The sequence below is a fragment of the Rhinolophus hipposideros genome (genome assembly GCF_964194185.1).
Source record: "Rhinolophus hipposideros genome assembly, chromosome: 6".
In the NCBI taxonomy this organism is placed as follows: domain Eukaryota; kingdom Metazoa; phylum Chordata; class Mammalia; order Chiroptera; family Rhinolophidae; genus Rhinolophus; species Rhinolophus hipposideros.
This window is the reverse complement of record NC_138052.1, coordinates 57,116,280-57,133,326: the sequence shown is the minus strand read 5'-3', so window position 1 is coordinate 57,133,326 and position 17,047 is coordinate 57,116,280. Positions and strand designations below refer to the sequence as shown.

The window sequence follows — 17,047 nt, the reverse complement described above, 5'->3', positions numbered from 1 at the left end:
AAAGTCTTTTTTACATATACCGTTTCCCCAGAGATAAGACCTAGCCAGACAATCAGCTCTAATGAATCTTTTGGAGCAAAAATTAATATAAGACCCAGACTTATAGTATATAAGATCCAGTCTTATAGTAAAATAAGACCGGGTCTTATATTAATTTTAGTTCCAAAAGACACATTAGAACTGATTGTCCGGCTAGGTCTTATTTTTGGGGAAACATGGTATAAACAGCATATTGAGAGAATAACACTAAGCTATTGAGCTGCAGAAAGAGAAAGAGATTGATTTATCCACGGTAGGAAAGAGAGATTCAGTACAGGAAAGCGCACCCCCGAGAGGAGCGACCACTGACAGTTGGCTTTTGGAAGTTGTGGTATCCATCAAAGGCAAGGCTAGGTGCTGCCAGTGGCCCTTTGGGAACAGCAGAGAAGGTCACTAGCAACATGATGTACCCTGCCACTGAAGGCAGATTCAGTTAGATTGCCCTTGTAGAAGGTGAGATTTCTGTGTATTGTCAGTCTAGTTTAGTTAGTCTGGTTTGACTAGACAATCTCTAGTCAGTTCCTTCTTTTTGAGGATTCAGTCTATTGACCTGAGTGAGAAAACAAGGTCAGAATTTTCCAGCACTATGATAACTTCAGCCAATTACATAAACTCTAAATAGTGAAATGGCTCTCAGGTTCCAAGTTGGAGGGAGTAATGAAAGGAAAATGAATTGCACATATTCTTTTCCAAAGTAGTCCTACTTAGTGCCAACCAATTCCATTTTTTTATCCTGTAATTTTCCTACCTCTCTTAATTCATTAAACTAACTTTTGTGACAGATGATTATAAATTTGTCACTGGGGTTTTTGCATAAAATTTTAATATCTTGGAAAGACAACACTTTGCTTTTTAAAAATTAGTTATTAAAAAACTTTATTATGGAAATTTTCAAATAGAAAAAATAGAACAGGACAATCAACTCCTATTTATCCATTATTCATCTTTGATACCTAACAAGATATAGTATTCTTGTTTCATTTAACAACCCCCTCCAGCCCCTGGATTATCACCTCTCTCTCTCTCTGTCTCTGTCTGTCTGTCTGTCTGTCTCTCTCTCTCTCTCTCTCTAGGCCAGTGGATGTGTCTCTCAGCCACTTCCCCCCCCTTTCCCTCTCATCCTGTTCATTCGAATATTTTAAAGCAAATCCCAGACATTATCATCACTTTGTAAATACCATTAGTCACTCCATTCCCAAACAATACTTGATTAATATTAAATATCCAGTCAGTGTTCTAAATATTCCCAGATGTTTCATAATTTTTTTTGCAGTTTGTTCAAATCAAAATCCACATAAAGTCTGCACATTGCCTTTGGCGAATATGGCTCAAAAGCCTCTCTTTAATTTCTGTTTTAATCTATAGGTTAATCTTCTGTTTTTCTTTGCCATTCTTTCCCCTTAAGAAACCATATCATTGCCTTATAAAATTTCTCACTTTCTTTATTTTTGTTGCCTGTATTTTTTTTTAACATTATCTCATTTTATCTATACAATTACCTGATGAAGTAGTTTCAAGAGAGTAGTTACTTCCACCATTCAGCAAATGAGTTGACCATGGTGCAGAGAGCTGAAGTAAGCAGAGAGAAAGTAGCTGAACCAGGGTTAGAATCTAGGAAACCCATTACTTAGACCAGAGAGCTCTTTTTACCCAAACAATGGGCCTCTTATTACATAAATTAAAGCTGTTCTAAAAACACCAAACAATCCTGAGGAGACTTTTGAATGAAATTAAGGAATTATCAGTAAAAGTTAATGTTTTATGATTTCTTAACAGCAATCCATGCACACTGAGTTATGTGGCATTTTCCCTGAATGCGAATCATTCTTGAAAAGTTAAGCCTCAATATATGTATATCTTTACATGTCTATAGCAGTGGATGTGCCTATGTGACTTTCCTGAATTTATTCTTTCATATAATTCACACAGTTGGATATTTCTTATTTGCTACACTAGATTATAAACTTTAAGTTCAAAATACAGTGTTAGTTTCTTTGCAAGTACCCATAGTCAAACGTATGTGACTGATATTTAGGAACTTTTCAGGGAAAAACAAAGGCAAACCAGGCTGTGTAAATTCTCATTCACTACTGAGGGAGAAACAGCATTTTCTAAGAGTAATGAAATACTTTCTGTCTCTGCTTATTTTTCACTGCCATCTACTGGTGCCTGATGCTGTTTCTGATTAAAATCCTTCAGAGGCGTTTATCATAGGCACTTTTAGATTGGAAAAAAAAGAAATATGAAGTTATGAAAATTCTTTGAGAAAGTTCCTTTCTAAGGAATAAGTGCTTTCTTGACAGGTAAAGCTTAAGTATATAAAAAATTGCTAACTTCTAAAAAAGTTTTTATAATATTTACTACACCACCCTCTAAGCATTATAAGTTGCTAAGTATACTTCTAGACTATCAGCTACAACTCTTTTTTTAAAAATTTATTGGGGTGACAATTTTTAGTGAAATTACATAGATTTCAGGTGTACAATTCTGTATTACATCATCTATAAATCCCATTGTGTGGTCACCACCCAGAGTCAGTTCTCCTTCCATCATCATGTATTTGATCCTCCTTACCCTCATCTCCCACCCCCCACCCCCTTACCCTCTGGTAACCACTAAACTATTGTCTGTGTCTATGAGTTTTTGTTTCTCATTTGTTTGTCTTGTTCTTCTGTTGTTTTTGGTTTATATACCACATATCACTGAAATCATATGGTTCTCTACTTTTTCTGGCTTATTTCGCTTAGCATTATACTCTCAAGATCCATCCATGTTGTCACAAATGTTCCTATATCATCTTTCCTTACCGCCGAATAGTATTCCATTGTGTATATATACCACAACTTCTTTATCCATTCATCTATCGAAGGACATTTTGGTTGTTTCCATGTCTTGGCCACCATAAACAAAGCTGCAATGAACATTGGAGCACACGTGTCTTTATGTATAAATGTTTTCAGATTTTTTGGGTAGATACCCAGGAGAGGGATTGCTGGGTCATATGGTAATTCTATTCGTAATTTTTTGAGGAACCTCCACACTGCCTTCCGTAACGCTGCACCCGTCTGCATTCCCACCAACAGTGTGTGTGTGTATGAGGGTTCCATTTTCTCCACAGCCTCTCCAACACTTGTTACTATTTGTCTTGTTGATGATAGCCATTCTGACTGGGGTGAGGTGATATCTCATTGTGGTTTTTATTTGCATTTCTCTGATGATTAGTGATGTTGAGCATCTTTTCATGTGTCTGTTTTTGTGTGCCATTTTGATGTCCTCTTTGGAAAAAAATGTCTGTTTAGTTCTTCTCATTTTTATTTTGTATTTTTATTTTTTAACTTTTTTTGTGTGTGTGTTTTTCCAGGACCCATCAACTCCAAGTCAAGTAGTTGTTTCAATCTAGTTGTGGTGGGCGCAGCTCACAATAGTTCATATGGGGATCGAACCGGCAACCTTGTTGTTAAGAGCACTGTGCTCTAACCAACTGAGCTAACTGGCCGCCCCATTCTGCACATCTCTATATTGGATTATTATTATCTTTTGTTATTAAGTTGTTTGATTTCTTTATATATTTGGATATTAACCCCTTATCTGATATATGGTTTGCAAAATTTTCTCATTGCATAGGTTTTTTTCATTTTAATTCATTTTTTTCTTGCGTACAGAAGCTTTTGAATTTGATATAGTCCTATTTATTGATTTTTGCTTTTGTTGTTTGTGCTTTTGGCATTATGTCAAAAAAGTCACTGCCAAGGCCAATATTGAGAGGCTTCTTCCCTATGTTTTCTTTTAGGAGTTGTATGGTAGCAGATATTATCAGTTTAAGTCTGATCCATTTTGATCCATTTTGATTAAGTCTGATCCATTTAATTTTTGTGAGGGGTGTGAGGTAGGGGTCCAGTTTCATTGTTTTGCATGTTTCTCTAGTTTTCTCAGCACCATTTTTGAAGAGGCTATCTTTTCCCTATTGGGTGTTCTTGGTTTTCTTGTCAATGTATTAGTTGACCATCTATGCTGGGATTTAATTTTGGGCTATTTTGTTCTGTTGGTGATGTATCCATTTTTGTGCCAGTATCATACCAGTTTTATTACTAAGGCTTTGTAATATTGTTTGAAATCAGGAAGCGTGATAGCTATTTTTTTCTTTTTCAGGATTACTTTGGCTGGTTGGGGTTTTTGTGGTTCTCCATAAATTTTAGGATTATTTTTTTCTATTTTTGTGAAGAATGCCTTCATATTTTGTTAGGAATTGCATTGAATCTGTAGATGGCTTTGGGTAGTATGAATATTTTAACAATGTTAATCTTTCTGCTCCATGAACACAAGATATGTTTCCATTAGTTTGTGTCTTCTTTGATTTCTTTCAGCAGTCTTGTTTTCATTGCACAGAGTTTTCACTTCCTCAATATTTTATTCCTCAATATTTTATTGTTTTTATGCTATTGTGAATAGGATTCTTTTTTCAGATGTTTCATCATGAGTGTAAAGGAATGCAATTGATTTCTGTATATTTTGTTTCCTGCAACATTACTGAAATCATTGATTAGTTCCAAGGGTTTTTTTTTTTTTAATCAACTCTGGGTTTTTCTATATATAAGATAATGTCATCAGCAAACAGTGACAATTTTACTTCTTTCTGATTTGGGTGTCTTTTATTTTTTGTCTTGCTTAATTACTCTAGTTGGAACTTCAAGTACTATATTGAAAAAGAGTGGTGAGAATGAGCATTGTCTTTTTCCTGATGTTAGAGGATGAGCTTTCGGTTTTTTACCATTGAGTGTGACACTATTTGTGTGCTTGTCATATAGGCCTTGATTATATTCCTTCTATACCCAATCTGTTAAGGATTTTTATTATGAAAGGATGTTGTATTTTGTGAAATGCTTTTTCCATTGACATGATCATGTGATTTATATCTTTCATTTTATTGACATGGTGTATTGCATTTATTGATTTATGTTGAAACATCCTTGCTTCCCAGGAATCTCATTTGGTCATGGTGTACGATCCTTTTAACGTGTTCTTGAATTCTATTTGCTAATATTTTGTTGAAAATTTTGGTATCTATATCAGGGATATTGGTCCAGTTTTCTTGTGGTATCCTTATCCGGTTTTGGTATCAGGGCAATATTGGCTCTGCTGAATGAGTTTGGAAGTGTCCTCTTCTCCTCCATATTTTTAAAGAGATTTAGGAGGACTGGTGTTAATTCTTTAAATGTTCGGTAGAATTCACCAGTGAAGATGTGTAGTCCTGGTGTATTCTGTGATGGGAGTTTTTAAATTTTATTACTGATTCACTTACTCATTATTGGTCTGTTCATATTTTCTATTCATGATTCAGTCTTGGTAGGTTTTCTAGGAATTTATCGATTTCTTCTAGGTTATTTAATGTGTAAGCATACAATTGTTCATAGTAGTCTCTTATGATCCTACGTATTAATATTTTTCTTGTATCAATTATCCTTTTATTTATAGTTTTGTATTTTCTTCTTACTTTGCTGAAGTTTTTGTCAATTTTGCTTATCTTTTCAAAGAACCAGTTCTTAGCTTTGATCCTTGTATTTTGTTTTTTTTTTGGTCTCTATTTATGCTCAGATTTGTATTATTTTATTTCTTCTGCTAACTTTGGTTCTAATTTGTTTTTCTTGCTTTAGGTGTAAAGTTGGGTCACTTATTTGAGGTATTTCTAATTTATTAATATGTGCATTTATTCCTATAAACTTTCCTCTCAGAACTGCTTTTACTGCACCCAGTAAGATTTGATATTTTGCATTTCCATTTTAACTTTTTATGTCCCCTTTGCTTCTTTGATCCATTGGTTGTTTATAAGTGTTAATTTCAACATATTTGTAGATCATCTCACTTTTCTCTTGATTTTACTTTCATACTATTGTAGTCAGAAAAAATAGTTGGTATGATTTTATTCTTAAATTAAAAATAATGTGCCCTGACATATGATCTATCCTGGAGAATATTCCATGTGCACTTGAGAAGGTGTATTCAGATGCTGTTGGGTGAAATGTCCTGTATATGTCTGTTCATTTGTTCTAAAGTGTGGTTCAGTTCCAATGTTTCCATGTTGAATTTCTGTCTGGACAATACTGATATTGAAATCCCTTACTATTGTTGTATTGTCATCTATTTCTCCCTTAAGAGCCATTCATATTTCCTTAATATGAGGTGTGGTAAAAAAATATGGTGAATGTTTAAATTAAAAAAAGAATTATTACAGTAAAAGACTCATTGCCATTAATTCTCCCTCAAAATATTCCTCCTCTCTTTGAACACACTCATCCCATCATTCTTGCCACTTTCTGAAGCAGTTCTGGAAGTCCTCTTTTATGAGTATCTTTAGTTACGCTGTCGGGGCTGCCTCATTTTGACTGTTGGCAGGAGCCAGAGTCGCACAGTGCCAGATCTGGTGAATAGGTAGATGAGGACACACCATAACGTTTTTATTTGACAGAAATTACCATACCAGAAGTGATGTGAGACACACAACCTTTCTGTTGTGATCACAAAATACGGTGAATGCTGCTGCCAAGTGCCATCCAACGAAAAGGCAGAGATCTTCAATATGGGAAGCAGTGCATCGAACCTTAGTAACAGTGTGTGACAAGTTTCAACTTGTTCAGTGCAGTCAGTTACGTGTGAACTACGGTTGAGAGAAGGTGTGTTTTAAAGTGTGCTGTAAATCATCCTCCATCATGACAACGCTCCATGTCATGCATCGCTTCTGGTATACGGCAATTTCTGTCAAATAAAAACATTATGGTGTCTCCTCATCCACCTTATTCACTGGATCTGGCACCGTGTGACTTCTGGTTCTTCCCCAAAGTCAAAATGACCATGAAAGGTAAATGTTTGGAATCGATTCAGGACATCGAGGCAGCCACGACAGTGCAACTAAAGACACACATGAAAGAGGACTTCCAGAATTGCTTCAGAAAGTGGCAAGAACAATGGGATAGGTGTGCTCGAAGTGAGGGGGAGTATTTTTAGGGGGATTAGTGGCAATGTGTCTTTTACTGTAGTAATTTTCTTTTTTTACTTAAACACTCACATATTATTTGATCACACCTCTTATGATCAACAAAACATTTATACTTAGAGGTTGACCGAAATTTTGCCATTACTGTTACTGAAAACAAGCTTACTTACCAAAAGAATTTGGATATATTTGACACTTGATGTATGTGTAAAGTAATATACTATCAGAAAGGTTATTTCCTTTCCATCTTCAGAATCAATATTATCCTTTAGGTATCATTATGGAAAATTTAAAATGCATTTTGCTAATTTAACCTTTGTACTTCTTAGCTGTCATGATAGACTAAATGTATAAATTAAGACATTTATCTGAGTTTGTTGGCGGACTAAGGAGTAAGAATAAACTATTATACAAAAATTACGTTAAAATGGTTTAAAAATACTACCCTCTCTTTAAAAACCTTCTCATAGCTTTGTAAACGTGTCCCATAGGAAACAAGGTAGTAATTCTTTTCTGATGACAGTACTTCAAATTTCTGCTTTGAATGTCAGAAAACAACCAACTTAAACCTTTTACAATATAAAAGTCATGATACAATAATTATTTCAAAATTTTATATAATAATTATTTTATTTTTCCTTTGTCTTAATCACATACTTTAAGTAAAAAAAGATATGAAAGATGTTAAATAAAATTTGGAAAATTGGAATAGGGAAGCATTATTCATGCCCAAAACACAAATTCCAAATGGTTTCACATAGCCACATATTTAAAAGTATCTGATTTTCAAATCTACTGCCTGATAGAATGCAGACTTGTCTGCTAGAAATGGTGCCACATTACCCAAGACCAACTGCAAACAAAAATGGTGTTGCTGAGAGAAATGGCAACCTTCAGAGGTGCTCTATTGTACTAATGTGGCCTTTAAAACCTTTAATTGTCAGATGTCTTTGAAATACCGAGTGACACTGATATGACTGCAGAAAATAAACTCCTGAAGTATATTACTAATATGATACATATTCTTTAACATGACTCCCTGGTAGCCCTGGCTTTATAGCTGATTCCACAGGATATACTTTGGCCAAGTTACAAAATATATAGTATTTACTATTTTATTTACTGCCTAAGATGTTTCTCAGTTAAATTTGGAATTATATTTATAGGTAGTAGTATAGCTACCTATAATCTTGCTTATGGATTCTGTGTCAGAACTACGAATTACACATACTTGGGAGATGAGGCCGATGACTATGATTCTGTTTGTACTCTGAGTGTCCATCACACTGGTATTCACATAACTGGTACAGTAATTCAGTAACTATTTACCAGGACTCTTTAGTCATTCCATTTTGGGATTCTTAGAGAAACAAGCCAATTTAAAAAATCTTTTTTAGGCTTTAAAATTTTAATAAATGAAAGGCACTTGCCATTATTGATTATAATTCAAAACTTGGTGTTAAATTAAGGCTAGAAGTGAATATTCTGTATCTGTCTACATGTATAAAGTGAAATCCAAGATAAGGAGTTAAGGAACATACTAGAAACAATATGGGAGAAACTATAAAAAAAATAAGGTTACACTTGAAAGTGAAAAAAATCTATTACTTTTTCTATATTGCAGCTATAAAACATATGAGGAAATACTGATGAAGGGGGTAAAGTGGTATTTAAAAAAACAAAAGTCTTCCAATATAATAAAGCATAATCCTGATAGGTTTTTGGGAAAACTGAAGTATTTTTAAAAAAAATTCATGGACCTTTTTTGATCAGTTGGGAGTTTTGCCATTCCATACAACCTGCATTACAACTAAACAGCTATGTTACAATGTTTTGTTAAAATGCAAGGAAAAAAAATTGTGAGTCTGAACAACTGAGAAACTAAAGATCCCATCCTTAGATTTACACTTAATTTTCTTACAAAAATAACTTCAGTTATTATGCCAATATTTATCTGAACATGGCAGTCTCCAACAGTAAATTAACAATTGGATGACCACAGTATCATTATGAGCTATAGTGAAAAAAACTACAAAGTTATTTTTCCTGTTTGAATGAAGAGATTAGACAATAGTGAAAAACCACAACTATGAAGAAAAAAGGCAAATGTAAATAAAGGATACACATCAAAACAGTCCAGAAGACAAAACATAAATATTAGAAAGATGCTTCTTTCACAGGAAAAATGCTTCAATCACAGGGAAAACTTTCATGAAAAATATTCAGAAAATAAATTAATACGTCTTTAAAATATGGAACCTTCAATACTTGATATATTTGGGATACTCTACAATTGGCAATTAATTGCTATAAATAATTGTTTCCTCAGGTATTTCTGAATGCTGTAGAAACCTACAGAATTTTACTTACTGTTACAGAAAATTTTTCTCAATTGTGAAAATTCAAATAAATTGTTTAACCTTTAAGAAAGGAAAGAAAATGAAGAATCTCTTCACTATAATTAACATAGCATAATAGGCTGTTTATTTATCCACATCATGTTTTTAAATGGAATATGATTAGGGAATCAGTTTCAGAGACTTTTTAGAACGGGTGACTGAAAACCAAGTTCTCTCTTTTTAGTCAAGCCACAAAACTTTAAGTGACGGTCTACTTTGTACAAGTTAGACATGTACATGTATATCAACAGAGCAGGCTCATGACTCCAGCCAGCAAGCCTACACATCATTTCCAGGAGGCAGCAAATCTATGGCCCGTGGACTGAATATGGCTTGTGGCCTATTTCTGTATGGCCCTCAGCTAAGAATGGTTTTTACATTTTTTTAAAGGGTTGAAAACAAAACAAAATACAGCATAGATGATGAAGAACTGTATCTGGACTACAAGCCTGAAATATTTATGATCTGGTCCTCTACAGAAAGTCTGCAGACCGTTCATTCATCCCAATGCTATACAGAATTCAGACAGTGCAATTACAAGTCCAATATAATGTTCATTTATTCCTATCAAGAATGTAGTAACAGTCTAAAAAAAGATGTCTTCTGTCAGAATTTTTCAGTTTTTTCTTCATCTTCAATATCATTAAAGTTCATCCTACAATTGAAAGAGAAAGGAAGTATGAGTTTATAATATTAAAACAAGTTAAAACAATGTACTTTAACCAAAATCTTACCTTCTCAAAAATAAATACTCAATATTCTTATTTAATGGATCACATGAAAAGGATACCACATAGTTCTTACTTGCCTATGGCAGATACTACCCATTACAGTTTTATATACTTTCAAAGTCGTATCTGATATACTCTTAACTTAAATTCAGTTATGACATTCTGGTTTATGACCAACAGTGTTTTCTATTTCAAATGTTTAATGAGAAAAAAGGCACAATTTAAAAAACAAAATATCTTGAGAAAACTAACATAGCTAAACCATCAGAAAAACATTTTTGTTTACTAAAACCAAGAAAATAAAGATACAGAAGTATCTCTTTTCTGTCTTTAAGATTTGGATAAAATATGATTCTTGAAGCAGGTTGTCTATATTGGCATCTGTAGTTCTATTATTGTTCTATAAAGCAAGATGTCGCTAGCCCCCTCCAGAAACTGTACTGTTCTTTTGTCCTTTCACTTTATAGGCAAAAAAATCCAAGAAACCTCATATGTGATTGTACTAAATTCCATTCAGAAAAGTACTCTAGCATTCATGGACTCTTTGGTCTGTTCCTAAGTATGTTTAAGTATGTCCTAGAATGACAATAATTTAAAGAAGAAAAACAATAAACCGCTCTTCTGAAGAACAGCAGGAAAAAGGTTGTACTGCTTTTTGATTGATTAAAAATTCAAGGAGAGGCCAAGATAAATAAGGCCTGATTATACCAAGAACAAAAGAAAATTTGCTCCTGAAAATGTGTTATGAGGCTCTAGTATATTTATTCCTAACAAGTCAATGATTTATATACATTTGAACCAAATTTAAATACCTTATGGCCACAGTCACTGTTTTTTGTTAAATGGTTTCACCTGTCCAAATTTCTAAGCATTTCAGTGTCTAGAGGCTACATTCTGATTCTCATATTTTGAAAGAACACATTTCCAACTATTTACTATTTTTCATGCTTAATTTTACCTGTGTATTGGTACATATAATGTATAGAAAGAATAACTTTAGATAATGTTTGCCAAAGTCAGCTCTAGACTCAGTCCTTACCTTATTTCTCTTTCCGTGTTTTTGGAGATTTTCCAATTTTTCATGTATTAAGGTAGCAATCTCTTTTGCATCTCTGGTATCTATTTGCTCTCCCCAAATAGTTCTCTAAAATTAAAAACACTTTTCTTATAATCTTTAAGCTTCTAACCAAAACATGACATTTCCATCTAAGAAACCTGACTAAATATTCCTTAAAGTTCCAAGTGTTTGAAACTCAAATTTCTTCAAGGAAATAATGCTGCAAAAGCACAGGTAACCCATTATTTACCTGAAGTAAATACTAACAATACTGTTATGGGAACATGTAAAATAATTCCTTGTGGAAAATGCATTGCTAACTTCACATGCCTCAAAACATCTAATTGTGTAAGAAAAGATACCCCGGAGGACTCAAATCAGTCTAATCTAATACAATCATTGGCACAGACAAAACCTTGACTAACTACAATAATGAAGAGCAACGTATACTTTCCGGTTCTCACCTGCCCACTGCAGGAAGGCGGCTGAAAAGCCAGGGGGAGAGGTCGATATACTCAATATACTCTGTGTATTTTGGATCTGGAGCTACCCGTTTCATTCTTCCTAGCTTGTATGCTAGGATTTTGTTTCTTTGTGTTAACTAACTGCCCACCAAGGTTTGCATTTGTTTACTCCAATTTTTCCTTCCTTATCATGCTCCCTCCTCATTTCAACAATACGACATAAAAATATTTTGAAATATTACCTTGTATTCATTAAATAAGTTGCTTTTAATTAAACATTTAAAAACCTGCGAATATTTTTATGTCTCTTTCTCGCCCTTTTAAAAAATGACTAAAGTTGACTAATGGCACATGATAGCAAGAAACACTCCCCCTTCCTGCTCTAGAGGTCAAAGAGGACACCCCATCCCCATCATGGTACCAGCATAGCCGTGGATGACAGGTGGACCCCTGTGGTGATAGGAGAAGACTCTCTTTTCAGTTCTAGTTAAGCATAGAGATCTAGGAACCAGATGGGTTTTGCTTGGCAGGGTAAGAAGCACAGTGTTTTTTGGCTCTGGAAAACCATCCCAGTGCCTTGTGTTCTGGGCATTGGACTTCTCATCTGGCCTAGACTTCTGGTTGTCACCCCATCTTTCAGTTTGGACAGGGTAATTTTGGGTCCTAATCTGTCCTCTGGACACATAGTAACATCACCTTTTCAAACACTTCCTCTATGGCCTGGTAAATTCTGTGACTGCTCATTGTATCGATATTTTCCGAACATCTTTTTACCTGAAAAGGCCCCTATTTATGTCATCCATGTCTCAACTGTTCTGAGAATTGGGAAGTAGAGCTAGTGATTCCAAAGGAATAAAGATTCAGGCTCTGTCTGGTACAAGCTCCTTTACCCTCAAGTTCTGCTTACTCTAAACTGTTTTAAGATAGAGTTAGTCTCTTAAGCTAATCAAAAATCCTTCACTGAAAAATCTGGATGTCAGACAATTCTAGACTTCTGAAATCCATCATTTAATTTCTTTACTTAACTCTATTTCAACATGTATTATAATTACCAATAAATAACATGAGATCTTAATCTGATATTCTTTCTCAAAAAGTATACATTAAGATATTTTATTTATTTCAAATGTTTCACCAGAAAACATGAATATAATACATGGCAATATTTATTTTATCACAGTTCTATTGTCAAAAATGACATTCTTTTACTTGGGAAAATGGCAAAGGTCAATAGTACTTTCAGTTAGCAATTATACTGGGTGAAAGACACATGCTTTTGTATCAATAATCCTAGAAGTTATCACCCGAATTTTAAGACCCATTGGTAGATGTTTAGTTTTCTTGTTTTAAAAAAAAAGCATATTGTCAGTGACCAAAAAAGGAATTATGACAGAACCAAGGGACTCTAACTTTTATTTTGTAGTCTAAACCATTAATCAATATTCCTCAACATAAATGCTTGAGTACTAAGGCTGTTTCAAAAGTATTATAATAGTATATTATCCTTTCATGGAAAAAATTATAAAGGTAATATATGTTAATTCTACGAAAGTAGGAAATACAAATCTTCACAGAAAGTAAGTAATTACCTTGAATTCTACCACCCATAGAAAACCACTATTAGTATTTTGGTATGTTTCTTTAACAGTTTTACTATTCATTGAGTATAAAAGTTTTAAGGCAATGGAGATCATTATCAACTGTGAGACAAAAAAAGAGAACTTTTAAAATCACTTAGTGTATATGTATGAAGGAGCTTGTTTCAGTAATATGCAATAAGATAACGACAAAGGGAGACGAAACTAGAAAAAAGCATTACTCAGACTAAAAACAAATCTTTTGAGGTTAGCTTGCTAAAGGAAAGGATCATCAAGGAAAAGCCTGTACATACCTTTGCTCTTTCGTAGGGATAAAATTTAACGGTTGGATAGGCTCTGATACCAGCTTTGTGGCATATTTGAGCATAAGCCTGACAGTCTACTTTTCCAGCTTTCACTTTTCCTTTAATCATCTGAAAAAAGAAAAATATTCTTTGCCATTCTCTTTGGCATAAAGTATTTTGGCAACCACAAACCAATATGATACTAAAAATTTCAAATCCATAAATCTAAGGATTTGTTATTTAAAAAAACTTAGTTTTAATCCTTTCCATTCAAACTAAATTGCGTCCAAATTCTTAAAGTCCTATTTGTCCAGCACTTCCTCTCCAATAGCAAAAACTCTCCTTTGCCTTATCAAGAAAATTGAGAAGCCTGACCCTGACCTATCTTAACTTCTAGTACCCACACCTGTCTTCACCCCACCTCAGATTCTGTGTTCACCCCATCTTTCTCAGGTCTCAGGTACTGAGGTTGCACTCTTCATCACTACTGCAGCCACTGTCCAGTCCCTCCCTGTCAGATTTCTTACTCTCGTCAGCATATACACATACGATCAAAAAAGGATTTCCTCCATAACTGCACTGGTTCCTCCAGTACCACCCTGCTTCTCTCTTTTTTGGGCAGTTGACTCTTTTACCACTTTTCTCATTATTTACTTATTTATCAACAGATTTTTGTCTCACTTCTGTTCTTGCTGGTTCCTCCGCTGAAACTGCTGTAAGTTCACCAATGACTCCGCTTTGCCCAACCAAATGGACATTACTTAGTCTTTTTAATACCTGATATTGCTGACCACTCCTTCCTTTACTCTTTTCTTTCTTGGTATTTATCGGTATTTTCTCTTAGCTTTCCTACACTATGGCTGTTCTTCATTTCTAGAAAGGGGGCTTCCTTCTATACCTGCCCCTTAAATTATAATATCCAATTACAGATCTATCTTTGGTCAACAATTTTTTCACTGTGAACACTCTCTCAAGGGAGGTTTTATACACCTACATGCTGCTAAACCCCAACGTCTTCCCTCAATTTCACTTCAGTTATGTACTGGCTTGCTTCAGTGAAGGAAGCACCTTAAACACAACATTTCTAAAATGAATCCTTCCCCATTAAGGTAGTCTTTCTTCTGTCGTATTACTCACTTAGTTCAAGCCAGAAACTAGTGCCATTCTAGATACCTTTCTTTCCCACAATTATTATCATCAAACATTAAATTGTACTCTTATATCTTTCCTGTATTTTCGTATTCTTTCTAACACCCACAGCCTTAACACTGGTTCAAGTTATCATCTCTCACTTTGGGACAATTAAAATATCTTTTCTGCCTTTAGTTTTGTTCCCAAGGCTGGAGTAACTCAATAGGCAGACTAACCTGTGTTAGGGCACCAGCAAAGCTGCATACAGAAACATGTATGCACACATTCATACTGAAGGTCAGAGGAATCCAGATAAAACTAGAAATTTAAGATTTACATCATGTCCAAAATGTTTATTTTATGTATTAGTTGACTTGTATTTTCAATTACTTAAAGGAGGACACCATATTGTTTTGGGTACTCTCAATATCTTTCTCAGACCTTATTGGCCTATGTTCAGTCGCCCCCCCAGTTGATCTGCCTAAAATGTAAAATGGGTTCTGCTATAGCCAATAACTGTCCTCTAATGCTTAGATAGAACACATTCTGAACAACACACGATCATTCAGAAGAGTGTGCAACATGAATAGCATGAGGAAGTGGACTAAACTTCCTCCTCCTTGCCTATTTCTTGAGCCCCCATTTTTGCCATTCCCCTTCTGCATTTATATTCTGGTAACACTGGACCAACAATAAAGATCCCTGAACATGCCCCACTCTCTCGTATCCCTGCCATCTTTGCAAATATTCTCTTCTCTGCTTACAGTACTTTCTAGCCTTGTAAGTGCCACACTCCTAGTCACGTTGTAATTTTCATCTCAAATATTACCTTTTTTGTGGAGCCCTTTGCCTCCTCCTAGCATGACTCTGTCATTCTTCTTCCTGTGTTCCTGCCTCACTCTAATTTCACTACAGCAATGATCCTGTTGCATTACATGTATATTTATTTGCATTTTATTTTCCCACTAGTGTAAAATTTTAAAGACATGGAAGTTTTGTCTTTCTATTTTTGTAGCCCAGTATTTAGCATAATGCTTTTCACTTGGTGCTTAAGATCTGTCGAATAATGATCTTTTCTATATTTAATAATTTTCTGCTATATTCAAACATTTTGTTAGAACTGTTTGAGAACAACATCAACATCATGGTGGAGTGAGAAGGCACCATTTAAATCTACAATAAGCTGAATTGTAACTCAATAAGGATCCCCTGCTTAACCCACAAACATGCCTCAAATATCCACACGTCAGGACCTGTGAAGGTGGGTTTTGGAACAAGTAGGGGAGGCAGGACAGGGGACGGGCAGGGACAGAGCCACAGATGCAGTCTGACGGCCACAGTGACTCCAGCAAGCACAGCAGCAGCGGAGGATTTGGTCTTAGCCTTCATACTACAGGCCTGAGGTCTAAGAGGGACAGAAGCAGTTTCCCTCCGGGAAAAGACATCTCCCTTGCGCCCTCCCCATGGTGGCAGAACTGGGTAGAGGTAGCTGGGAGACTTTCAACAAAACAGCAGCCAGCAGCCATTATTAGCAGGTGGGTGGGCCCGCAGGATAGCAAACCTGCCTCCCCGCCCGCACAAGCCCCAGCACGGCCCAGTAAAGCCAAAACACAATGGAAAACAGAAGCCATTCTGGGAGCTTACAAAACTGGTCTCCACTACCTGCCACATCTCCCCACTACAATGGTAGTGCCCCATCAGTGAGGCAAGATGGTCACAGAGCAGACACCCACCAGTAGCACCTGAACCAAAGTGACGCGGCTCCACCACGATCCCAGAGGCACAAATATTTCAAGTAACAAACAAAAAGTAACTGTACTATCGCACCACTTACTGGAAATCCAAAGAAAGTATCCTACTTATCCACCTACTGAACTGTCTGTCGAGAGCAAAATAGCATCTAAGTAAAAGCAGTGTCCTACACTACCTCAAATTTATCAAATACCATGAACAACCAAGGTAACTTGGGAGCACAGGAAAAAAAAGTCTCCAGAAACCAAACTCAAAGTCATGGAAGACTATTATTTGAATGACTCAGAATATAAGATTGCAGTTATGAAGAAACTCAGCAATACACAAGAAAACTCAGAAAGGCAGTTCGATGAACTCAGAAATAAAATTGGTAAAGTACCACTTTATTTATTAAACAGATTGAAACCATAAAAAAGAACCAAACAGAAATCCTAGACAGCAGTGGAAACAAAGCAGCCCAGATGGAAGAATTAGTACACTCGATGACAGAAATTGAGAAATGACTCAGGAAGAAGAAGAGAGAACTCAGAGGAAACAAAGAAGGAAAGAAGAAAAGGAAGGAAGGAAGATAAAGAAGGAAAGAAGGAAGGAAAGAAAGAGAAGG

At 35.2% G+C, this 17,047-nt stretch overlaps 1 protein-coding gene across 2 annotated transcripts in view; it reads right to left on the bottom strand.

Annotated features, from left to right (window-relative positions):
• Nucleotides 1-9,483: 9,483 nt before the first annotated feature.
• The window catches only part of DNAJC10 (DnaJ heat shock protein family (Hsp40) member C10), a 48,835-nt gene continuing 41,271 nt past the window's right edge, over nt 9,484-17,047 (bottom strand). For both annotated transcript variants that reach the window (XM_081050911.1, XM_081050912.1), the window contains exons 21-23: nt 13,570-13,689; nt 11,197-11,301; nt 9,484-10,081 (exon numbers count right to left, since the gene is read on the bottom strand). In XM_081050911.1, the coding sequence (XP_080907037.1) occupies nt 10,070-10,081; nt 11,197-11,301; nt 13,570-13,689 (237 nt within the window). In that variant the 3' untranslated portion in view covers nt 9,484-10,069. The remainder of the gene's footprint in view (nt 10,082-11,196; nt 11,302-13,569; nt 13,690-17,047) is intronic.